Source organism: Pomacea canaliculata, linkage group LG4 (genome assembly GCF_003073045.1).
Source record: "Pomacea canaliculata isolate SZHN2017 linkage group LG4, ASM307304v1, whole genome shotgun sequence".
Taxonomy (NCBI): Eukaryota; Metazoa; Mollusca; class Gastropoda; order Architaenioglossa; family Ampullariidae; genus Pomacea; species Pomacea canaliculata.
The window spans coordinates 8,021,500-8,048,232 of NC_037593.1; the positions used below are offsets into that span (position 1 = coordinate 8,021,500).

Sequence of the window (26,733 nt, forward strand, 5' to 3'; positions counted from 1 at the left end):
CAAGTGACTTGTTTAATGCCCGGAAACTAAATCTTTCAGCAACATCACGTAAACTCCTTCGCAACATCACGTTAACAAAGTCTTCTTGCAACATCACGTAAAGTGAGTCATTCTGCAAAAGTCACGTAAGCTCTTTTAGCAACTAGCCTAAACGGTATCTTTTTTTTTCTTCATTCTCTTTTTCCTTTTTTCTTTCTTTTCTTTCCTTCCCAGTCACACGCTCCACCGTTGCTTACAAATTTGCAGTCAGCTACCACATACTGTGTGCTGGAATGAAGGGCCAAACTGTATCATCTACAAAAGAAAAAAAAAATTACGAACCGGAGAGGATTTAGCATTTGCTCATGAGAGCTGTTGGCTACAACCTGTACTTATGAAATAGAAGTATTCCCAGGTCTGCTTCAACTCCACTCAATAATTTCAGCTGTGGCAAGACCTTTGTAGCTGGAGTTCTGCTCTATAGGCGAGACGGAGGCTTCTAGAATATCAGCTGACCTCTGGGACTTCACCAGTTACAGCAACACTTCTCGGTTGATGGCTAAGCCTGAAGTAACCCTTACTCCGGCATCCTGCCTCCGGCCCCAGACCTGCGGCAGTAACCTGAAGGCCGGGAATACACTCGGGTCCGCTCGTAGCCTTCGGGTAGAGGCCTGCACCGTGCTACATACCTGTATCGTATCTTTACCAAATATAAAAGATGCAAAGGAGCACTTTCACCCTCCGAAAGTCAAGGACACTTTTATGTAGGAAATATCGACAGATGAACAGACTCATGGACGTCGCATGCAGTCACGTCGGTATGAAACTTTCCACGTTAGCTGAGCTGTTGACAGCTGTTGTTCAGAAGCAGCAATATTGTCAAATAATATTACAATAAAAGTGACAGAAGCTACTCATGGCTTGTTTTTTACCTGCCAAGCAGCCACGTACCCTTGACGTGCGTGCGTCGTGTGTGCGTGCGTGACAAAACGGAAACGCACATGATAGTCCACACAGCAAAAACTATCCACTGTCGACAGCTAAAACTCTAGAGACTGTTCCACTGAGTGTCTTTTAACAGACACGTACAGCCGTTAATATTCGTGCTCACTGACCTCTCAACCAGCGCAGGCTTTAACTGTCACGCGCGACAGAAGCCAGCTTCCAACGTTTCGCAAGTTGTGAAAGAGGAAGAAAAACGGAGTGGGCATAAACCGAACGAACTTTGACCGTTTAGACAATGGAAAGGCGCCGACATTTGTTTTGGTTTCCCATAGTTTCCAGTAGCCGCTGTTGAAGCTGTCACAGCCATCATGGAACTTATAAAAAAATGTATTAAAGGCCAACATGAGCTCACAGTTGCTGACGGCTTTATAAGACACAGCACTGCCGTTCTTTGCATATATATATATTTTTGTTTTTGGTAGTTGTGTACATTATTTTTAATTTTGAGATCCAAACTGACTGATCCAAACTGATTTTACTGAAGACAGAAGCCCATGCAAAAGCATACAACAGAAACCTACTTTCATTAAGTTACTAAAAATGAGGTCCTGCCTCTTTGCTATACTCAGACAATAACTGCGTGTCCAACGACTTAAATCTTGTGTAGGTGTGAGGGATATTTTTGTATTTCGTGATGAATTAAACTCAAACATATAAACAATGTTTTCAGTTTTATTCAAGTAGGCCTTTAAGGAAGACAAGATGGAGCAACTGCATATGTTCGACATATGTCCATGCCTTATCAGCTGTGCAGCTTTTGGTCGTTGAATTACTTTTGTACTGGGAAAAAAACTGTCTTCCCTACCCAGCCCACCACCCCAGCCCACTACATCCGACCTGCAGACAAGAAACTGTACTGACGTGACTGTTACAGTTTGAATGCTAACGCCAACTTCGACCGTAGATGTCGATCTCCACGGTTCCACGGTCAAGAGCCCATTGACTTGACCTTTAATAACAGACTTAAAGATAAGAGAACGGGCATTGCCATGGAAAAAAAACAGTAAGGCAAACCACACTTCGTGGCAGAGACAATGGCTGCTAGATGTGTATGGCTCTTCCTGCTTGGCCACTCATGTTACATTCTATATTTGTGGAAGACAGGGTGGGGGAAGGAAGAAGCGGGGAATGGGAGCGACAGAACACTCGTCATCCGACAAGCACCTCAAAGCCAAAAATAATTTTTAAAAATTTAGCTTACAAAAATTGAATCTCTTGGTCCTTTAAGTTTTGTTTGAAATATAAGACTTTTCTAAGTTTCAGACAAGCGAGAAAAGCAATCCATTTTGTCTTTTTTATTTTTTTTCTTTATTCCTCTTTCTCTTATATACATACATGTACATATGCTCATTCACGCATTTACAGTGTGCTGTGGGAAGGCAGAATCCGTCTGTGTGCGTTTTTTTTCCTTCTTTTTCCTTTGACAAAAACTTGTTTCCAGCATACATCGTGTGTCCATGTGATCTCCCCGGTTGTCACGTGCATCCTAGAACCTGCCTATTGACACAGCACCGTGTACAACACTAGGAAGTCTGCACGTCGACAACTTCAGACAGAAAATCAACCGTTGCCAATGAGGCTGACAGCGGAGGAGGGGGAGGGAGAGGAAACAAGGCCGCTGCGCGCGCAGGTGTCGGGCAAACACCGTGGGTGGGTGGAATCGGGCGGGAGTCCTCCAGGACTGGAGATGAAGAATTAGTGCAATCTTTTCACCGGAATACACACGCACGCACAGATTGATGAAGGCGTAGCGAGCTAATCATGATTTGCTGCCATTTACAGAAATGTTTAGTTGACGGTCGCCTACGTGGCACTGCATTTTCCGATTTGGGTAGTTATCTCAGGGTACTTAAAGAAGATAACATCGCTGCCATCTCTCTTGTAATATCTCTGGCACCCAGGGGCGTGGGACTTTTTTTACTTCCATTCTGCGCATTTATATTCCTTCCGTCTCGCAAAGGTCACAGGTCCTCGTTGTCCAATCGAATCAACAAAATGTATGTGATTAATGTGATCCAAATATTTCAACAATATTGTTTTATGATATTACATCTCAAATTGGTTTGTTACTTATAAATCGTTGTCTTTAAAACGTATAACGATAGATATAAACTATATAGACTACACAGCTTGTCATACGAATACTTTCGTCAACAATTACTTTACACTTCTCACTCATAATGCTCGTTAAAACCTGTTTCCTCCACTTTTAGCTCCCGTTCCCTATCCCCCCTCTCTCTCCGCCTTCTATAAACTGCTATTTGTTAATGTTATATTCATGTAAGTCACATTTCCACTTGGCGAGGTTTTGACACTGAAGTCTCTCTAAGTGACCCGAGACACAAAAGGCTCGGTCCCACGGTTGCTTCAAAAAGCCATTGTGAGCAGACGACATTAGTTCGAGACAATCAGCGGGGTTTTCTGTAGGAGGTAGGGGGAATTTTTTTTTTTTTTTTTTTTTGCTTCCTTTAAAGATACCGCTGACCCTGCAACGACACTTTATCGAAGACCAAACTATAAGAATTCTGAAGACGGGGTGGTGGGGATGGGTGGAAGCTAGCAGGTTCCAGATCAAAGACTGAGTATTTGCTGTCGGCCTCGTTGGACGTGTCCATAGAGAGGAGCCAGCAGTAATTGCTACAGTTGTATGAATACTAAGCCATCTAGTGAAGATCGGTAAAGACCCTTCACGGCATTTCGCGTTTCTTACAGAAATTGATAGATTTTGGCAAAATAAATATAATCTGTGTCACCATCTTACCGATGGTTATTTATGAACTTCCCGGCTGTAAAGTTTACCATTTGCGCCAGTACCTACGCGAGGACAGAATCCCGTCCTCAAAATTTCGACTGCTTTTGTTGGTAAAGTTTTTTAAATATTTATTTTCCTTACACCATGCAGCTGATATTCGATAAGCATTATTTAATTCCAGAAACTGACATCACTGTCAATAACGGTTGAATGATAATGTGTTGTACTGGAAGAATCTGGAACTGCATTGTGGTTTTTTTCCCCCTCAGAGACTGCCGTATCCCTACTTCACTACAATGCAGAGTGCGATCGAGTTTTGGATATGTTAACACAGGTGCGTTACAACTGCTGTATTCCATTAAACAAATGCATTAACTAAGAGACAATTAAAGTCTACATTTAGTAACAGCATAGCAGTGTTCTTACACCCTTTTACGGGTTGTTATTTTTTTTTCCAGTTGACATTTTCTGTATCTCGTTTGTCAGACACGTCTTGCGTGGTGTTAAAATACAGGCGGTTAATAACTGAAACCCCAAAATAGCGTCAGCGGCAGCTGCATCTGAACAGATGAGTAACTGCGGGGTTTTATTCCAAAACTTCTTTTTCCCTTTTGGCAATGTTTAGTTCAAGGCGTTAATTAGTGCTATGAAGGAAGGGTGGGAAGGGGTACAGTCAGCACTAAGTGGCACTTTAACCGGGGACGGGAAAAATCGGTCACCGATTTTTTAAACATTTCCTAAAGTATGTTTGTGGGATTAAATATGCTAATGTTGCAGGTACTATTCCAAGGCCCGAACTGGTGGTAGAAGAGAGCTGCGGGGGAAATGAGTGTGTCAGACATATATATATAGGAACCTAAAATCGGTGTCAGTGACCGCGTTGCTGACCCAGTTCCCAAGTGCGAAGATTGCGTGGGGAAGCTGGGAGGTGGTAGGGAGGGAATTGATGCTTTACGTCGAGCCAAGCCAGCCAGCCTTCTAAACAGATGCCGCCTGCAGAGAAAGAACAGCGGGCCCAAGACGAGAGCTGAACCCAGCCAATCAACCTTCGTTGTATTGGTGACAGACACTAACCGTTGCGCCACCGGGCCGCCTAAGTGGAGGTCGTTACGCAGAACACGTGACGTAAAATGAAAATGACGTGCAATCGAGTACGTAATAAATTAGAAGTGATGTCTGCTGTACGTGGGAGAGAAGGCGTGGCCTCTAAAAATAGTACAATGAATGTCGTCTGCGTCTGGTGTGTGGATTTTTTGTGGAATTAATCTTCAGGGAGCAGTTTTTGTGCCTGTAAAACCAGTTCAAGACTGGTATTTCTAATGGAGACATATTTCTAAAAGTAGGTTTTTGCGACATTTGCAGATGCACGCTTGATGACAGTCACGAAAACATAAAGAATGTCAGACAAGGTATGTTAGCTGGACGACTACAAGACTGTTTTATTTCACTGTCAAGATTTGGCTAATTGCATAAAAGCCAGCCTCTTTTCAATAGTCGAAGATTTCTAACTTATCTTTTCGGATAACTTTGTTGATAAGTTATCTTCTGACATTTAAAGTTTATTACCTTTTGATACTTCTCCAGAATTGACCAAACCTGTTGCGTCTTACGTGAAGATGGCTGTCACGAGTAGCCTGTTGGCAGAGGAAGATGGGGTTTGGATGTGACATAAGGTGAGTCTCGTGTTCTATTCAAAAACCATTTTCTGATCCTCGTGCACCCTTTGCTCCGCTATTCTATAGTGTAACAACCAGGCAGTTGTCTACACCTGACCACTGTACACAAGCCAGTTCCGGTGTTTTTATTACAGCTCTCGAAACCCGTCCTACGAAGGGAGTGTTTACATCGTGATATGTTTCTGCTCTCTGCTTTGTGTGTGTGTTCCCTTACCTGCATTTTGTTTACTCTATACGCCTTGCTCCACCAGCCACCAAAATTCTCACGAACTATTTTGAGACAAAAATAAGGAAATCTTCAGGTCAAAGGGCGTACGCACAAAATTGCTCCATCACTGTCCTAATTTCCATAGCTCTCCTCCAAGCTTCAGTTTTGTATTTTCTATGAGCCTTGAAGAAAAAGGTCACTTACTGTGCGAGATGTGAGATGCGCAAAGTAGACTTGGATGAGATGGTTAACAACTGGAAAATAACCCACTCTTACAACAGTCAACCTCTACGCTATTCCTAAAACACTCCTGTCATAATTCTAAAAAAAAAAAAAAAAGAAAACAACAACAACAACAAACAAAAAAAAAACAGTAGGCTCATAATTTCTTTAAACAATCAATTTCTATTTTCACAGCTATCGAGTTCTAACCTTGTTCGAACAGCAGTAAAACCACGAACTTGTATTAGTGGACTACTAGCAGACGATTTATTATTAATAATAATTACTAGAACGAGTATTTAAAGGCTTATTTCTTGAAAATTAATCATATGTACTCATATTTGGGGAATTATTTATTTTAAAAAAGAACTTAAACCGATCATAAAGAAAGAAAATGTTGTACTCGTATTGCCCTTTAAAGTGACCAGTTCTTAAAAGAATCGAGCTCAATCCTATTTTTTAATAACAGTCTTCTGAAGCCAGTTCTTACAGCAGCAAAACCTGTCATCGTTACTGCAAGTTCTACAAGTTACAGCCAGGAGGCATGTGTGTGTGCGTGCTTGCGGGGGTCGTGCATCCTATTACACAGGCGTCTAGCTCTTTCAAGTTTTCCCTCTGTTGCCGGTTTAATCAACCTGTCACACAATCTGTCGACACAAATCCAATCAGAATGCCAGGAAACCACATGACCCCGCAACGGCTTGGGTTAACAACAATCACCTTTATCGCAAAAAAAAAAAAATCTTACGACGAAACCCGATAGAGAAAGGGATAGGGGAAACCACATCCTTTTCCGACTTCCTTATCACCAATCCAATGAGTAGAGATGTTAAAGATGGTTAATTGTCTGGTGACATACATTTCTCTCTGTGCGCGTGCATATATCTTCATTAGATTTATGTATCATCATCGCTTATATCATTATTGTCGTCATCAGCACCATTCACATATATCAATTTGCTATAATACAATTACATTATTTTAAACTGTACTTTATATCTCCTTGGTGACACAGCGGCGCTGTGGAGCTAAAAATATATTTGTGGTCTGCACTAACATTTCGACAATTATGCGCGAATCTCGTTCGTCAACTGAAAACTCCGCTAGCAAACGATGTTAAATGTCAAATGATGCAGACCATTCAACGCTTGTCGTTTCTTCAATGTAAGTAGCAACGTTCATAGGGTACGTAGAGTAATAGAAGTTCTTACAGATTTGCTCCCCTCCCGTCTCCACACAAACAGAAGAAAGAAAAATCTCACAGCAATAAAAACAAAAAACACACACAAAAAACAATTCTAAGATAGCGTTGCAAAAGTAGCCACATTGCAACAATATTAGTCTCAGAGTGAGGAGAGCATGAAGTGGCACTTCAACGAACGACAGTTAGCTTGTCGGAAACTGAACTTTGTGACCTTGATAACTGCCACTGCGGCGGGAAGTGTTGCCAGAGAGGGTAGATATCTACCCTCTGGTGTTGCGACCTAATGTTGCGTCCCATTGTGCGACCCAGCAGTTCTAAAGCTGAATTATGTAGCGACCGAAACAAATGATTACTATAGCTTGTTTTGTTTTTTTTATATATTTACAATTTGAGAGAGAACCGTGATTGTACGTTTAAAACAGCTACGCGCAATTCCCAAACCTAAAGAAAAAGAACTGTCGAGAATTCACAACATAATGCAAGTTTAAAATATATAAATATCTTGGGGTTTTTTCTTCCCATGACATTAGCATCGTGTATCTTGGCTACCTTATGACTGAGTATTAATTAGCCTTTGGTAATCCAAATTGAATAGCGCAGCCAATGTAATAGCATAAAAACACACGAGGTAACATAATAGGCTACATAGGTGACGTCATAGTAAATAATAGTTTGACCTTTGATCCAAAATGCAGGTGAGCATTACGATGCCCAAATGATCGTAACTTGCACAGACAGCGGATCTGTGTGCTCATATTTGGAGGAAACCAGCATCATGAAACGAGCTAAAGCCCTGCTTTTCAAAAGAAGCTGGTTGTCGGGTTATCCCTTAAGGACATCCGTGAATTATTGATCTCCAAGTAACGGGTGGCTGTTACCTAATAATGCTTTTAGCAATTACTGTGTGCAGCTTTAAGCTGTTTAGACAGTGATGTTAGATTGCGAGTGACACCGAACGAATTCCCTCCCAATTACTGTCAAAACGAATTCATTTTGAAAAGGCTCTAGATCCCGTTAAGGCAGCACTTCCTATCTGTTTTCACAATATTAATATAAATGACTGCGTCTATTTTTTTTTTCTCTCTCTCTGTCTTGTAATGGACAAGTCTATAGCTATATCGATTTTCATGCGGTTTGAAGGTTGACAGAAACCAGAAAAATGAATGAGCTTTTATTTGTAAAAAAGCGCGTGAACTTTGGTGACTGTCTACAGGTGAGAGGCCATGCGCATATATGCGCTCATTAAATATGCATGTCTTTGTGGAAGTTCGATAGTGTGCTACTGAATGCCCTCCCTGTCAAACAAGGGATTAAGCGGAAGAAGAGAGAGCAACAAAGAAGTGTAGTTGAAATAAACATAGAATTGTTATCGTTACACTGTGCAACCAAACAAAGCCACGTCATCTTAAAATTATTAGCATTGTTGGAATGAGTGTTGTACCGGCTGGCATCTTGGAGCAGCACTTCGCTTTTCATTAAATATTGCAGAGCGCCATCTGCAGTTGTACCACGTGTGGCGTTCACTGTCGCTAAGCCTTCGCACAATAGGCAATACCACAGTTGCCATAAAAAATCTTTACACAGCTGCCTTCATAACATCAGCACAGCATTCCCACAAAAGCCAAAGCAAACGACAAACTGTCCCCTTCACGAAGTTATGTCCAGGTACTTGAGGCGACAGTGAAAGCTCTGCTGTGACAAGAGGTCATCAACTCCTTGACCTTCCGCCCCTCTCTGACCTTCTGGCAACTTGATGCCATTCGGGGGTTTGAGGCAGGAATGTAAACGCAGGCCAATGACCACAAGCGACCTGAGCCATCACACCATCATCTAAATGTCGTTACAGACCTCGGATCTGAAGCCATGAAACAATCTCTGTTAATATAATACCAAGGGCCGTAAACTCAGTTAGAAAAGGATGGATTACTCTTGGCTTTCAAAAGAGCTAAACCCTTTACAGGAAATTGCCAACGCCAGGGGTATCGTTTTCTCTGCGACATAAAGACAGAAAACGATGCCGTGCAAAGTGAGAAACAAAAGAGGAAAAAATAAGCCAAATAAAGGAGCGAAAAACTATTAGAAACATTATCATTTTTTCTTTATAAATAGTTGGATAAGAAATTATTTTATCTACCAAAAGGAAGCTAATAAAACTGCATTCAGCATCCTCACTAAAGAATAGAACCCATCTTACACCTTCGCTTGCTGTGGCCTCAAAGACAGTGTTGACCAAAAGTTAATATTACAAAATAAATGAGGGGAGACGTCTAGAAGGAAACCCTTTACAAAGCTCGGCCAACAGTCATTTCTCATCAGCCATCGGCGTGTACTTGGCGCGTGCGAAGGAACAGACCGTGCACAGCGTGAGCGTCTACTGTACGAGGTGCTGGAGCACACGAGTGTAGAGCCCTCGAGAGAAACAACAGCTGGGGACACATTCAGGGCAGTAACAGCAAATTACCAACCAGCTGCGGCAGTCACTTTCCAAACTCGGAATTCACAACCATCATGGCCGCTGCTGGCTCAAGCAGCTGTAATTAGCACTAACTAGTTTTCTACTCTATTGACTGGAATCTCTGCGAACTCGGACAGGAAGTAAATACATTATCACAAACTTCACGCATGCGTAGTTCTGTCACGACTTTGGAGTGACCTTTCTTATATCCTTTTTACTATTTTTTTTATATTATAAAAATAAAACATTAACAAAATAATGTGATGCAATAATGGTAAATAAAAAATCAATCTTGATTAACTATCCTGGAACCTATTTGTGTGCGGAGCGCGTTTTTCGGTCTTCTATCGCCAACGAAGCCAGAGTTCCCGAAGGTAAAAGGTTGAAAATAAAGTAATAAAAAGAGCGGCTTCTTTTGATCTCCCAGCAGAACATAAGAAAAAAGAAAAAGAAACAAAGTCTTACTCTAGGGGAAAGTCATCGCAATCTTTGATGCGTTCATTTGAAAAATTAGGGTTATAGTGGTAATAAACATTATGTGAAGCCTGTGAAGAAGCCATTTGTGCAGACGCATTCTTCTTGCATTTAGGTTTATAAGGTTTGAGTGGTTTTGTTGTAAAGAGTTCTAAATTATCAGCTACGGTGAAGTCGATAGCCTTATCAGATCCAAACTATTTTGGTTTTCTTTGCACGTGAACCCTTGCGTGCAAGCATTCCGTTTTTCCCCTCCTCCACTCTCTCTCTCACAATCATTCTCATCTCGCCATCATCAACACACCCTAAACTCTTCCGATTCTTCCTGTTTAAATTAACTTGCTGGAGTAGCCTCCTTAATGAGTATGGACCAGCAAATGACGCCGAGCTTCGAAGAACTATGGACGATCTATAAAATATAAAATTTCAGAACGGCGTGAACTCAAGTGGAAAATTAAGCCCTCCCCTCGACTCCAGGAAATGACCATAAAGCGAAAACATGTTAAGTGCAAATATCTTCCGCCACTAAATTCTCCACTTCTAAACATCCAGTCACATCAGTTTTCAGTCCAACAGACTCATCGCCATCCATAGATGCACTTATCTCTACTTAATAAAATATTGTACGCAACAGCTTTTTCAAGTGTTACAAGCCTTGTAATACAGTTGTTTTACATTATTCGACATAATATATGTCACTATGGACAGCTGCTGATTTAAAGTGTCACGTGCGGTACAGACTAAATGAGCGACAGCTTTTATACATTGTGCCCTTGACACGGACAACTATTTGCAGCACCGACACCGCCTTGTAAAAACCTTACAGTACATTTTTTATATATACATAGTGTGTGTCTTACTCCTATTTGAGGTTAAATGATAAAATATTACTTGGCATACAGACTTCAGTAACGAACAACCAAAAGTGTTACGAAGCAAAGATCTCAAATGGCATCCTCTCTCTTTTCTACCCCTCCCTCCTAAAAGAACCAACAGACGAACACTGTTTGTCAGGTGAAATGCTTGCACGCGGATCTCCAAACGGTTTATATGCATACCTGGCTCCCTGTACACACTAGCCTACCATCTTAATCCATGGTCTCGCCACATGACACTTCCAATGGCTATATCTCAGTCTGAGCTTTATCCCAGTTTAAATGTCGCCATGACAATGACCCCTTACGCTACCCAACCTCTAACCTCCCTCTCCCTCCTCCCTTTCTAGTCAGCAACCATCGAGCACCAGTTTCCAAGCGTTTTATCTTTAAATCTCCGGCACATTTCTACTAAATAATAACACTCTAATGGAACTGTCTCGTTTTAAAACAACATAAAACTCGATTTTATAGTTTTCCTCTCTTTATTAAAACAGAACAATTCCACAAAGATAGCATTGGCGCGCTTTAACTTATTTATTGTACAGAATGATAGTGGTTTGGCTGCGTGGTGGTGGCGGTGGTGGTGGTGGTGGTGGTGGTGGTGGTGGTGGTACTCAAGTAACTCCTTTATCTGTTTCTCATTACAATCCCTTTCGTCTCCTTAGTCCTTTGTAGTTTTGGAGAAATGAGTACTTCATTGTTTTGTTGCGAGTGTGCTGTACACCGACTCCTACCTTCGGCAAGATTAATGTCAACGTTAAAGGCACAAGAAGCGAGAAAATCAATGGTCCAGCCCGGGCGGCAAGCTGCCCTGAGTAGGTCTCGACTTGACACTGCTCTCGACAAGTCGGTCGCCATCGCTCGGTCTTATCCCTCTAGTTCACAGTCTGACACCAGCTCTGTCAAAAGCCATTGTAGGACCAACAACAACGACGACGACGAAAACAGACTTGAGATCTGGTTTTCGTCCACCACTTTATCTGTCCCCGGCTCTGCACTTCAGGAGGCTGGAGACAATATTTTTAGTCGACCCGGTGACTTTGGCAAGGGCAATAAAGAGCAGACAAGAGGCAGAGCGAGCTCTAATGTCAGGGTGCTATCATCTAAGACGATAAAAATAATATAAAAAAAAAAGGAAAATTCTAAACGACCCTACTTTTGTTGTGCACGGAGAACACTCAGGACCCCCTCCCCGTTTTTACTATTACTGGTTAGTGTACCAGAGTGAAAAAGAAAGTCTGTGACAGAAGACGAAAAGGACGGCAAGAACATTTTTTTATTCTCAAGAACAGATAACTCTTGTTTGCCTGCTTGCAACATTACCAAAGGTCAGTATGGATGTTAACAAGGAAGATATAATCATATTTTTTTCAGCACTGTGTTACTTCTTTGAAAATCTGTCAAGCGGTACATGCCCAGACGATAGACAGCGGGGTACCTCTTTACCTCCCGAACATAAGAAAGAGCTGCACTTAAGATCCGCCATCCCTTTGAGTAAGCCAGAAAAAGACTTTTTTCAGTGGACCCTCTTGGCAACATGGCTATAATTTTCCCTTCAAATATTAGACAAACGGCTGTGTATACTGCTACTAGGCCATGTTGGTGACAGGTGGAGGAACAAAAGAATTTTCTTGGCCTTTTCTCGTCTTGTTATCGTTCAGAAATCAGCAGCTGTCTCTTTTTTCTCCTACACAGCCAGCATGTCTGCCTGAATTTCCTACAGCGCAGACGAAGTGGAAGCCTGCATGGATGGCGGCAGCTGAATAGAATAGCACGTGACATGGATCCTGTAGGCACTAGTCTGTTTCGATAGAATCTCTAAGGGAAGACATTACTTTTCACACTGAGACGGGTGAAGCCTCCACATACCGCACTTTATGTCTTCATTACTTGCTTCAAACCAAAACCCTAACTACAATCACTGACCCAACCTCTAACCCTTTTCTTAATAGCTAATTAGCTAATCTTAGCTAAACCGTAACCCAAATCCGAATCCTATTAAATTATGAAGTATCATACTCTCCTCTCAGTGCTACAGAGAAAGGGGAGAGGGAGGCGCAGGTTAAAAAACCTGCCAAACCAGGCCTAATTGGTATTTTAGAATTGCAAGTGTTGTTGACAACACAAAGTCCGGTCGTTGAGATTGTTTCGCGTACATATAGTTCACGAACAGACACTCATGGCTGCTAAATATCTTTCACAGACTAGACTGTCCCCTACAAAGACACCATGCCTGATGAACGACCTTCCTGCACGGAGTCGCGACCATCAGTGGAGCTGGCTAGAGCTGGTGACCTCCCCTTCCATGTTGTTACAGGCGCTGGCCACGTGCTGTCAACTGTAGGGTGTGCTGTAGCTGCGGCTTATTTTCGAGCAGTCTTACCTACTAGTACAGTTCACGATGTTGGCCGAGAGGTCAGGGTGCAAAGCTGCACAATTTTTAATATTTTTTATATTATTAACATAACACGTACAAACAAATGCACACACACACACGCAACCTTTCGTCATCGGATAACACCGTTTTATGAGCGAGAGTGATTGATAGAAAAGGGTGAAAAATAAAATTACAGCATCTCTTATGTCTCACGGTTAAATATCCTCCAAACCGTTTCACGTGATCTGTAGGTTACTGTTTGAGGTGACAACACATTATGCTGTGACGACTGTGAATACAGAGTGTTTCCTCTCTCCTTGTCTAGTGTAGCGAGCTGTAAACTATCTACCAGATTCCACAGACATCGGGAAAAGTAAATAACTTAGTCCACGCAGTGTGAAAGCGGTTCACGACACGCCTCAGAGCTCGAGCTGTGGTTCAAATCTGACCCGCCGAACATGAACGCTTATTAACGACTGATTATCATGCTAGTCGCATCAGGGTTCTCCATGACTCATGCATTTTTTTTTTTAACTTTGGAGGAAGAGGAAATATGAAGGCTGTACGGGATACAACAGATGCGCTGTGTGCAGCCTGGAAAAGAGGAAAAGGGCAGGCGCCATTTATTGCTAGGGGAGATAACTATTCTGGGACTTTTCCTCCTAAATGCCTTCGCGTGCACTTGACTGTCGGTTCTTTCAGTACATCCGCCTCCATCGAAATGTCTTTTGGTACAATCTTAGATAGGTGCGCTCCTCGTGCACTTACATATAAACATACAAACATATAAATAACATATAAATAACATACTCTCATTCACGAGTGTGTGTGTGCGCGCGCACACACACAAAGAGCAAACTTGATGTCTCGTATCCATGGCAAAGAATCCATAAATAACAGAGATCAAGGTCACCTTTGTGTAAGAACATCCGACGTCACTTCCACCCCCAGAATCTCTCTCACCCCGACCCCCGTCACGTGATGAATGCCACGCGCACGCTGAGAGCGGAAGAAGTCTAGGACAAGACAGACAGGCCGCCTGGCGAGTTCCTCCGCCTGCACTCGAACCAAATCCCTGTACCTGGTGACAGCAACCGTCACAAAGTCTCCGCTCGCACCTGCATGTCGCCTGGTTACCATGGCGCGGGCGCGGATCCAAACCACAATAGTTCTTCCCGAGGAAGGATGTGAGATTGCTTGGGTTAATGCTGTCATCATGAGGGGTATGGGAGGAATTGGGCGGGTGGAAGATATATTTCTGTTAATCGTCAGTTGTCGAACTTGTGAACCACAAGTATGTATTAGGCCGTGCGTTATCGGAGTGGAGTGAACAGTTATCGGAGTGGAGTGAACAGGAAGTTCACTGGGGGACCTCATACGGGTGGAAGACCGGCCCTGCTGGCGTGTTCGCCTGCCATGTACTCCATCAGATCTCCCCTTGAAATAGCGACGAGGATTGAATGAAAGAAAACGCAAGAGATAGGAAGAGCTCTCGATAAATAGAGCCAATGTACTCACCCACTCACTCATGAATACACACACGCACACCCAGCGCACACATGCAAACAGACACAAAGGAAGAGCACTAGATTATTTAAAGGACACAGATGCAGCCTTCTAAGTCTTCTTTAAATTAATGCAACGGAAAACGTAAACGATACACTTGAATGCACTCAAAGTCAAACTAGAGAAAGAGTTTTGAAAAAGTCAACGCACACCGAGGAGTTGTTACACGCGCCTGTGTCAAGCTCTCGACAAGAGCAGGTCACACCAACACTCCTACCCCTCATAACAGATTTTATCAACTTCTGACAATCCGGCCTGCTCGTGTTGCCACCCCAGGTATCTGCCTACCCATGAAAAGCCCCACTCACGACAACTTTGTATCAATGGAATAGAAGGCCTTGGCCTCAATGCTCACCATCCCGGGGCCCAGCAATAACCATGCCTCGCCTCAAGAAACCCAAACATGATGTGTAAGATAGGAAGTGACAGTCACTCTTTTGATAAACACTAGTGGGTGGGATGGAATGTCACACAACACCGTTTCTTGTGCTTCGCAAGCTTCAGACTATTAATTATTGCATCTGTGCAGATCCTCAAAAGTTTATTTCGTGTATCGCATGGACCATCTTGAGTCCCATCCTGAGGCAGTGTTTAACAAGATGATAGGGTACTTACGCATGAGTGCTCACCGCCGTCTGTCGCAACAGACCATGACCAGGTTTAACAATAAATATCGATACGTTTAAGGTATTAAACAACTGAAACAAAATTTAACATTAAAAGTACAACCAATTTCGATTCTTATAATGCATTACTACTGCGTCATGTAATGATGTTCCTGAAGTAACACCATTGATGACTCCAGTTGTACCTACATCAACATTTCATCTCTTATTTTAACTCCTATGCTACTATGCAGTATTAGATATATTGTAAACTGTATCTGTAGTCAAACAGCTCTCTTTGTCAGAATATGTCAACCACGATCACACCAGGTTGTCTCCCGTGAAGTCTGAGACATCAGACAACCGAGATAAACAGTTTAACAACCCTGACAGTCTCAATCTCCGACTCGAATCTTCCTCGAGGTGTCTAAACATCTGTCACACACAACAAGACAGGCTACTTCTGAAAGATAAGTATTCGAAAACAAATCAAACTGATTTAGCATTTCTCCTTGGTAAGTATCAGACTGCTCAGTGAGTCTACGACATGGTCACGGTTGAATGCACATCGCGCAACATCAACTAAAGGGTTAGCTCAACAACTGAGTGCGGAAAGACCAAAAGTGATGCGACAGCATAATCATTTAATCATACCATTTTCTTAAGTGTACATAGTACATCACAAAAGTAGCTAAGTTTCTTTTAAAGTGGTCATGTGATCTTTCGGTCACTAGGAAATGAGATGTTCAGAGTCCGCGCTGTTGTCTGTGGGTTAAGAAATTACCAAAGGTATACAGAACAAAGAAATCGCTTTACATTTATTGGAGCTACGAGCTTTTTTCTGGGGATAAAAATTGCGTCTGTGGTAAAAACCAGATACATGTATGTTTTATTTGAAAAATGCGACAACAAACTAGTAGTGAATACAGCAATCTGCAGCAGCCAGTTTTTCTATTAAAACACTGCTCTGGTATTGGGAGATTACCGTTAGGTTTTGACACCCAGGAACAGTGATGTCGGTGTCACATGACCTGGACGTCTAGGGACTGTGGTGTGGCTAAACAGGGGGCAAAAGGACAGCCCTAGGGTCCACTGGTCAGATCAATCACTGTCAACTGTTCGCCCTCGGTCACCGCACAAGCTCCTGTGATGGCGTAATCAGTGGAGGGTGGGTGAAACGAGTCATTCTTTGTAGCCTCCAGCCCCCCTGTTGTCATGACCACCTCACCACCTGACCGTCAATGATAGAGGACGTGGCGGTTTATAGAAAGGCTGGGGATTTCTGAGATAAAAGGAGCTGGTCTCTCCGTGGATAGACACCTGTGACAGGTGTCGCCTAAAGTAACCACGACAGCGGGCGTCTGTTGGTGAGTGGGGGTGGAACCCCCTTCAGACCAACGCGTGTGGTAGTATAAACCCCATCGTTAACTGGCTAAAACACTCACTTGTCACCACTGCAGTGAGAAACTCAGGGTTCCGATCTCGTCTCGGGATATTCTCTGTGTGTGACACCTGTCAGCAGGTCTGGGTATCGGGGATTTTCTACTCCGGTTTCCTCCCCACCTCCCTCTTCCCCATAGTACGAAATCAGTTGGTGGACGTTGGATGCACTTTCCTACTAAACAGACCAAGCAACCAGTCAGAACGGATTGGGAATCCATACCCCGTGTATCTGCCCTGTTCCCCAACAAACTTCGCTTTTCCCACATCTCTGCGTGTGTCCATCACTATAAACACGAAAAAGTAAACAAAATAATAACAACAAAAGGTAGTTGTTCCAGACAGCTTATTTCGTAATTGCTTGAGCTCTCAAGAAAAGCATAACTTCCTCTGCAAAATGTTGGCCAGTGATCCGGGTCTGGAGCTGCACACGATAAATGTCTGGAAGTTAGGCGCACAAAGACCCCCTGCTGACAGGTGCCACTCTTTCTAGAAATATCACATGCAAGTAGCTATATGCCAGTCGATCGTATGATCAATGTCTAGCATGTGCAGGCTGCATGCAACCTTCTCATTAGTATCGTGAACACTACCTCCTCCCCTCCCTTTCTTTCCGCCACCCACCCCCCTACCTTTTACATGGCCAATTGCCTGCGCGTGCGTGTGTGTGTAAGCGCGTGAGGGAACAAAGTGAGGGAGTTTGTGAATTAATCTCTGTGTGTACACGCACATATCTTTTTTCAACTAACATCCTTTTTAACTACCATCCCTCCACACACACAAGCACACAGATGACTCATCGTATAACTATTTCATTGATCAGCTCATTAGGCGCTGCCTCTGGAATATCAGATCCAAGAGTTGTCTCCGCTGGAAACGCCCCGGCAAGTTCGACAACTCGCAAACAATGGATGCACATTATCCAATCGGCTGGCTTTCCGCGGCCCATGGGACGACGGAGAACCACTTTTACTCAAGCGAAATCAATGTTTTCCTGACTATTGATCTTGCAAACTATCGCATCGAACTGCAGGTGTGACTCAAACTGCGCGTGAGGGATTGGCAGTGTGGGGGTGAAGATGAACGCCATTACCACGAAGCTGACCGTTTATTCCTGACACTTTCATCATGGTGCACTTACAAACATTATCCACTTTCATATGAAATGTTGCCTTTCTAGATTCCATTTACCAAACTGGAACAACATGAAGTGAGTCAAGCAGGTCGAATCTCTCTCTCGGTCTCTCTCTCTTATCCCAGTACCTGCCCTACCCTCAGGCGAGCTTCATGTCCCAATCCCATGCCGAGTGCTTCTCTGCTTCATTAAACATTTCTGATGGCGAGGGACCCTAGCGATGGAACTGCTGATGAAAGGAAGTTGGAGTACAGCCTCTGAGAGCAGATTGGTAAAGTGACCCGGTGCTTATCCCCCATCCCTCCTACTTCTGAATACACAGACGACACTCGTGCTGCCTCAGGAAAAAAAAATGGACGACCAGGAATCAACAGAGTTTTTATTTAAATATTATGAGTGTTCAGGTTTGCCAAAAGAATTCTGGGGGGTGGAGGTGGGGGAGGTTTACACCGAGCCAGCAACCAAGGGTACATCACAGCAAGGCAGCCAGCCCTGTACATGAATGGCAACATGCAGAGAAAAGAACAGCGTGCCTGAGACGAGAACTGAACCCACAACAAAAGAATTCTGGGCTCAGCTGCACAACACATTTCTTTTAATCTTCGAATCACCAAGCTGTGATAATTTTATTTGCTAGCACACTGGCTGCCCATCACTTAGTTCAAGTCTAAGTTTCGAGGCAACCACGCATAGAGACACATTCAGACACCATGGACAATAATAATGCAAAGCAAAATAATTACTTTGTTAAACAGAAGTAAGAGTAGAGTGTCCTGGACACAGTGGACCACTTATGCCTCTAAAGCCATGGAATTCTTCTACCTTCAACTTTTGTGGCCGCTTTGTACCAAAGTTCGTAGACAGCCCATAAAGAGAAAATGGACGCCTTGCTGCCGCATCTTATCAAGAAGGAGTGGACAATGAGTTCATTTCCGGACTCCCTCTCCCTTTCTCATTCCCCCTTCCCCTTCTCACTTGCCCGCGCGAGAGCTCATACACTTAACTTATTCGCTGCATTCTCTCCTTCCCCTTGACTTCCAGTCTGACACGTGTCTAAGCTTCCAGACGAAGGTTTGCCACTCTCATTCCCCCCCCACCCAACGCCCATTGCCTTTACTTATCAAACATCATCCTCCACTCCGACAACAGCTGGTCCATCTATCTTACAGCCACTCCACCCCACCCCGACCCCCTGCTTTATTTCCCTTCCATGGACGGCACCAGCAGGCAAGCCTTTTCCCTTAGACCCAGGGTGCCTGCACGTGCTGTTTGGGAGCAAACCGTGACCTAGGAGCGTAGTTAGGCGTTGACCTAATTTCTGGGCCTATAACTTGAGGCGCCCTGAAAAAGCTATCAGAGAGAAAGAGATAGGAGCCAGCGGTTGGGGGGAATGAAAGAAAGAAACCCAGAATGTGATATGAAGCAAAACAGCTGGCGAGAGAAGTTCGGCTGTCGGGTCAGGAAGCATCTGCGGTGCATGTGAAACAACTGCACTCCTCTTTCAAGACTCAACATCTACATCGCTGCAAAATCGATTTAAAAAAAATTGCACGTGTGGAAAGGAGAGATTGAAAAAAAATGCAGATGAATGGGGGTGGGTGGGGTTGAGAAAAAATAAAGGAGTGCCAAGTGAGTCGGGTCTTATCCTGACGCTATGTAAGAAATTAATTTTAAGTTAGGTAACTCTCAATAAAATATATTCAGCTTCTGAATGCACCAAATTTTTTTTAAATAGAAGAGTAGATACATGTACTCCTAGCAGAAAATATCCTAAATAAATGCAGCTACACCTGTCGGTCTGCGGCAAAGGCTGTGTCCCTGCAATAACCGAGGTTTCAACGTGTCAGACTTGAATTCTGTAAACGTTTGATTGCGGTTACCTTAAAGATACTCTGATGTTGATAATGCGGCAGGTAAGTTATCTGCCACTCCCTCACACAAGAAGTCAGGCATTCTGGCCCAACACACCTGTGCAGGTGCAAGCCCACCTCAAGTGGCTGTCCACCGCGTCGCTACCTGGACAGTTTCCATGTTTACTCAGGAGATGGGGAGGTCCTAGTCGGCGGCCAGTGTCCAGCTGCGAATTGCTGATAGCAGCACACTATGAAGCGAGTCCAGAACAAACACAAAGAGTCAGCCCTACAATGGCAAATCCGCCTCGGGCTGAGGTTTGATCGCGCCCGCCGTGTTGACTACCGAGGTCTGGCTGGACCACCCCAAGAGGAGTCTAAAAGTAAGACAGGAGGGAGGACTTGGGCAAAACGGGAAGGGTAGCTTTTACACTCGTAGTGCCCACCGACAAACTACATATTGTGCTAACCTTCACTTTTTTGTTAAATAGATGGTTCAAACCCTCGTCTCTCCCCATCGTTACAAAGATGACAATGGAGAGAGGTGGAGAGGAACGCCCTGTGAAAACTGTCCCATGAAGCACGCGCTCTCTTCTCCTAAGATGAACCATTTTGCTTCATTTATTTTCCTCTCTTTCTATCTGATAAAAGAGCATCCTTTCGTGTTTACGCAGTACTTGAGCAGTGCTTTTATCTCAGCGAGATGTTTTCATACAGCTAGCCTTATCATTCTTTCCTGTTGGCCGCATTGATAGTCTTCTTTATCCTCGGCACAGCTGGCCTTAACTCTTCCCGAAGTTAGATCGACCTTTTTTTTTTTTTGTTATTAGTGTTGTGTTCCTCCTTTAAACCCCCGTGTGTTCCTGCTACTCCCACCTCCAAGTGTTTCAGTTACTATTTCTCTTACCTACTAGTGGAGTACGGTGGTGTGGGGGAGGCGTCTGTCAATGGGACGATATGTTGAAGCTGTTAACATTCCACTTTCTCGAGCCTCTTATCTTCTGCTTTTAAACTCTGAAGGGAATGGGTTTCTGGAGTTGTCAGGCCTGACTACCTGTCCCTCTGCAGCTCTCCCAGCCTACCCCACCCACTCCTGCAGGAGAAGTGTTAGTATGGTAAACACACTTAACCTAGATAATAATCGTGAACTGACGTGACTGACACCTGGTCATCACACGTGACACATCGTTGGCCTGCATTAAAAAGGCTGATCAAACAAAAGATAGACGAGAAGGCAGAAAAACGAGGGCAGAGAAAACACGTACACAACATCCAATCACGCGCGTGCACACACACACAACCATAGTCCCACACGCGCACGCACATATCCCTAACATGTACACACACATGAAAAGACAAATAGTCTCTCTAACACACACAGCTACTCGTTTATCGTCTCGATCATCATCACGATTATCGTCGTCGAGGGAGTCAGAGGTTGGCGGTAATTGCATGATCTCATCATTCACGCGCGGTCTGTTCTACACGCGCTGCCGCCGGCCAGTCACAGACCGTCATGGCCACACGAGCGACTCCTGACAACAATCGACAGTCGCTCGTTCTGTAAGCTGCTTATGTGCAGCAAATACTGCCTTTCTAGAATGTTACTGTCCGAGTCAGCACACTCACAATCCTTCGATCCAAATCCAGTAGCAATGCTTTGAAACTTTTGTATTTAACTTCTGAAGAAACCTCCAGTTAGGGGAATAATGTTATGACATGTTATTTTGAGACAATTGTGAGAAACTTCTTTAAAATTCTGTTTAACAAACTCGAAGGAAAATGGCCAGAATCTTTAACATCAAGTCAAAGACTGTGGTAACAATTTCAAACTAAAAATTAAAGAAACTATTAATAATGCTTGCAACAACTTACAATGTTACTTCCACACTAAATAATTTTTCTTCTTCTCTATTCTCTTTAGAGATTATACAAATACGCACTCAGAAATCAACATAAACAACTGTACCCTTACATATTGCAATCACACTGCACACATAGGTAGACACAAGCATGCCAACACACGCACATACACACCCCTTACAGGTCTTAAAAGTCTAACATAATCAGTCGGATGGAGAAATGGAAAGGGTGCGCTGGGGTTAGGCTAGGTTGTGGGTCTGCCTCATGGCACTTGGTTTTCGGGTCATTGAGACCTGCACCAGACTCCTCCAGTCCACAGAAGAGCCGTTCTCCTTTCCGTTAGCAGCACGCCAGCCGCACAGCCCAATATAACCAAATATCCAACAACTAACTTTCCAGGAGAAAGAAAACCTAGTTTGACAGGAAGTAGGGGAAAAGGGGGCAAAGGAACTAGAACAGCTCTCATGCCCTGAAATGCTTCAAAATCAGGAAAACCTAGCATAACGGGAAGTGGGTGGAGGGGTGGAAAATAGAACAGCTCTCGTGCCCTGAAATGCTTCAAGCAAGAGCACATGAGCAGGTAAAGAAAGAAATTGAAGGAGATTATCACAATTGTTAATACTTCGACAAAGTGGAATTTCAATTTTTTTAATATTTATTTTCGCTATCCGTTCAACAAAAATCATCAGGTAATAACAAAGAAAACAGAAACTAATGTTTTAACTAGCATATTTTAATGTAGCTTCCCACAAATGTCATAACGTAGCCATTTCTTGTTTTCTCATCTCCCATTATTCACATTTATGTGTGCCAAGTAAATGTCTGTGAAATTTTATAGGACCATTGCTTTCACAGCTCTGTTGCCCATTTCAAGACAAGGGCAACGGATAAACCCTTTATTTTTGGACAGGAAATGACGTCACTGTTATCATGAAATGATCTTTATCTGGTTGGACACGTTAAATTCCAACTGGCAGAACTTTTTCCACAAACATTTTTACCCGATGTAGGGGACTGCCTGTAATTACTAGTTTATTTTTTTTAATGGCGAGAGTGGAAAGAAATTGATGATCTATTGCTTGGGACAATATTTCCATCGCTCAAGCACTGTAAGGGAGGATAGCGTGGTGATGGTGGAAAAGCTACATCATGTCATTTTGACCTCCCACACACAGAGATAAATAAATGAAATGAATGAAATAATGTTACCTTTGCATACATGAGCATAATCCATACAGCAATCACCCCGATGTATGATTCGTGCAGCTTCGCATCGCTTTAGAAATGTACATACTCCTGAATTCCGCTGCTTGCCTGTGGTAGCGATCCCACAGCCGATGTCCGAAGACGGACAAAGCTATCTGTGTTGGTTTTGTCCACTTACTAACACATCTCCGCCTCGCCACAGCTTCTTGGATTCCTAAAATCCCTCGGCGTGTATTCTTTTCCTCCTCGGACCCGAACTCCTCCAGACATGTTCACATCTACTCAACACTAGACAGCAGACCTCATATGGCCGAGCATACGGCGTCACAGTATTTCGCTAGCAACCACCACCGATGGTACGCTCCCCTTTTCTTCTCAACCCCTCCACGCCCTTTCACAGAACAAGCTTCAAGCGCCACTAACGCCGCTGCAACGTTTTTTTCTTTCTCCTCCTCTTCTCCACAAAAAAGCATCACTTTCTCAACTGATTTGTACATCACACCTTCGTTGGGGCCGCCGTATTTCTTTCCTACGTGGGTTTAGAACAAGGGTTTAACCCCAAGCTGCACACAGAAACCTGGCGTCTGATGCCAATCCAAAGTTCATGAAACTCGGGAGTTCTCGCACAATGCAGGCAGCGCACCGAACGGGTCATGGAGTGTCAAATAGTCAACTGTGATAAGCGTTAATCTTTTCCCGACTCTGCTTGGTGTAAACTTCTATATTCCGTTTTTTTTTTTTTTTTTTTAAACTTCCCTGGTTTTCAGACCGACTCACCTTCTTCCCGCCAGCCCTCCTTCTGCGACGCAGGAAGTAAAAGGAAGCGAGAGGGAGAGACAGACAGGGAGAGAAGGTGTGATGACCGTGCCTGCTGCCCGCTGCGCTCGTAAGCAGCTCTGCTTGTATCCGAACGTCTTGTTTTTGTCCGTCTGTTCTGCCCGTACCAATACACCGCCTTTCCACTCAGCCTTCCCGTGAGCAGCTCGCCGAGCTGCGCTTCCCTTCGACGCGCCGGTCTTCTGGGCTGGGTTCTAGTGAGCACTGAGCTGCTCGGAAAGCTGCTGACTGACTGCCACTTTCACCTCGCTATGTCCGCCGTGCTTCGGGCTAAATCTGCGCGATTGCGCTTACATGGGATCTTGTCTTACGGTTGGCTGCACACATGCCGAAGGCTTAGAACAAAAGAGCATAGGCGTCCCTGCTTTCTAATTCAGGCCACTTTGCGGCGTGCTCCGTGTAAGTTTGAGTGGGTCGCTTTGTCACTTATGCAAAGTTTGAAAAAGATCTGATGGGGGCTGCGCTAGTTCTCTTCTTGAGTGGATTCACAAAATCTCTTGTCAGGGATTCGGATCTTCGTCTTCGGACTGTCTCTGTTATTGACACTCACGCTGGCGTTTTATGGGGCCCCCAGTGTGGGTTGCTTGGGGTTCACGGGTTCAGGGGGAATGATGTTTTTCTCCTTGAATTACACTTGGATTTCCCTCCTCCCACTCCCTTCTCCACCCCCATTATGCAAAATCACCAACAAGAATGGAAAGCACTTTCTACTCAAGACAAACTTGGCTGACTTTCTATACTCCCTTTTAGTCTTTAGCATTATCTATCAGATAGCAATCCAGTCACCATCCTCCAGCATTAATATAATAATAAATAACCAAACACTATGTCTTTGTGTTTTTTTTATTTGTTTCGCGTGTCTGCTTGAGACGACTTTTGTGTACAAAAGAAGTGACGCTAACTGTCTGTGTGTCGGCGACCGCTACCTTTGTCCCAGTTGGTCCGCCCCGTGTTAATGTCATGAATGGCCGAGACACACAGCGTGTTGGCTCAGTTTGACAGTCGGCGGAATCTTTGACCCCTTGCTGGTAAGTGTCCCATGATTTCGGATAGTTGAAAAAATCTAAACCCAATATTGGAGAAAGATAGTAGGGATGGGTCATGCTAAACCAAATAAAAAACCAAAAAAAAAATTGAGAAAGGAAAAGAGCACGAGACAAGGTAACAAAAATATATAAGATCATCCCTAGTACGAACAAAAAAGCACTCCTCGATGTGGATCGTAATGGTGCCTGATGTTGTAGGAAGAAGTTATCACACAAAGCAAACAGCTGTAAACCAGTCACAGAATGTCCGTCCAGAAAAAACTAGAGATCTGCCTCTGGAACAGAAGAGAAGCTGCCATTCTTGATGAATGTTAAGTGGCAAGCACCCTCTCCCGCAGGCTTCCAGTCTTTTATTAAATATTTCCGATGGAAACTGAATTAGGGGCTAGTGGCTTCAGTAAATAAATCTTAACGCGCGCTCGATGCGCGCTATCCCTCGAGTAGACTTACTAGGTGTGTCACTCGTTCTGTCCATGATCGTTGAGGTGTCCTGTAGGATCGTTGTCTCGAACTCATGTGCGGAAGTGTTTTAGTGCGACAATCTTTCTTCTAAGTGGCTAGCACTCCATATGTTAGTGGTGCTGTCCAAAACCAGGAGATATGTGCATTATCAATACCAATCCTAAATCTTCTTTCTTACGCAACTTTACAGCACTTTTGTCTAGCACGTTATCATCAACAGACAGCAGCTAGACATCAAACCTGCATCTTGCTGTGGTGTGAAAAGATTTTTTTTCGATGGCAATTTTCTTTTGTACCCAAAAAAAAGTGCCATTCTACGCTTGGTCGTTGGCTTATCTCCTAACCATCTTCACTGTTGAATGCCTAGGATATAAAGTATACCTTATCTTTCTCACGATAGTTTAACATATGCACATTCTTTAATCCGATTCTCTGCAGAACTAACCCTGTCATCTCTATCCTCCTCTCCTGACTCATAAAGTCAGTTATTCATGAATGTCTAATATAGTCTATCCGATCTCTATGAGGTTGCTGCAGTCATCTGTGGTATTGTACTCGTATACGCTCGACTATTCTCCCGTCCTCAATTCATCATAGCATGGTCCCAGTTCCCTGTTTGCATCGTATTCAACCAGCGCTCACACTGGAGTGGGTCTGCCTCGGATGCTGTCGCCTGTATCAGCTCTACTTCACTTCAGTCTGCTCTTCGGAAGAGTGGCGCAGCTGCGTCTACTGGGCGTTCGGTCTACCGCTTCTTTCCTACCGTCCCGACCATTCGCCTACTATGTCATTTCTCTCTAATCTGCCTGATGCAATTGCGCCCCTCGGTGAGTCTCCTCGACGCATCGGTGCCTCGTCATCTCTCGTCTGACTTATTTTGACATGTATCACTGTAGCTCAATATGTTCATGTCTTAAGTACACCGGTATCGATGTCTCTTATATCCCTCTTATCTCTCTCTAGCTCACATATTTATCCTGTACTTGCGTTTGGGTGCTTGGACTTGCCGCCTCCTCTACTATCTCTGTAGTGTTTCCTGTTCCGTCTTATTCATTGTTATGTCTCATTTACTTTCGGGTCTCCTCTGTGGCGTCTGTCCGCGTGGTGGTGGGCAACATTATCGGTGGCTGTGCCTCCTATCGTTCCTGTTACATATTGAATAACCGGAGATGTGACAGCTAGGATTTCCTACGCTATTTCTCATTCATCTTTCCATTCTTCCTCCTTTAGTGTTCCTCCTGCTCCATATTCTTCTCTGTCTCCTCCACATCTCCATCAAACCATTGTATCTCACACCACTTTCTCTACCTTCCTTTGTCCTTCTCCACACCTTTCCCGGTTCTTTCACTCCAGGATGCACACACCAGCCCCGGTTTCCCTGTTTCTAAATGGCGGAAGCTGTGTAACTCTACATATCCCCCCCCCACCTCTCTCTCCTATCTCGTTTATTGTGCTTTTCCTCCCTGAAAAACATCTCCACCTCTGTTCCCATC

At 43.8% G+C, this 26,733-nt stretch overlaps 1 protein-coding gene across 1 annotated transcript in view; it reads right to left on the bottom strand.

The window, feature by feature from the left end:
- Window positions 1-22,944, bottom strand: part of LOC112562321 (somatomedin-B and thrombospondin type-1 domain-containing protein-like) — a 36,579-nt gene extending 13,635 nt beyond the window's left edge. The window contains 1 exon segment of the mRNA XM_025235512.1: window positions 22,899-22,944. Coding sequence (XP_025091297.1) covers window positions 22,899-22,923 — 25 coding nt within the window. The 5' untranslated portion in view covers window positions 22,924-22,944.
- Window positions 22,945-26,733: the final 3,789 nt, after the last annotated feature.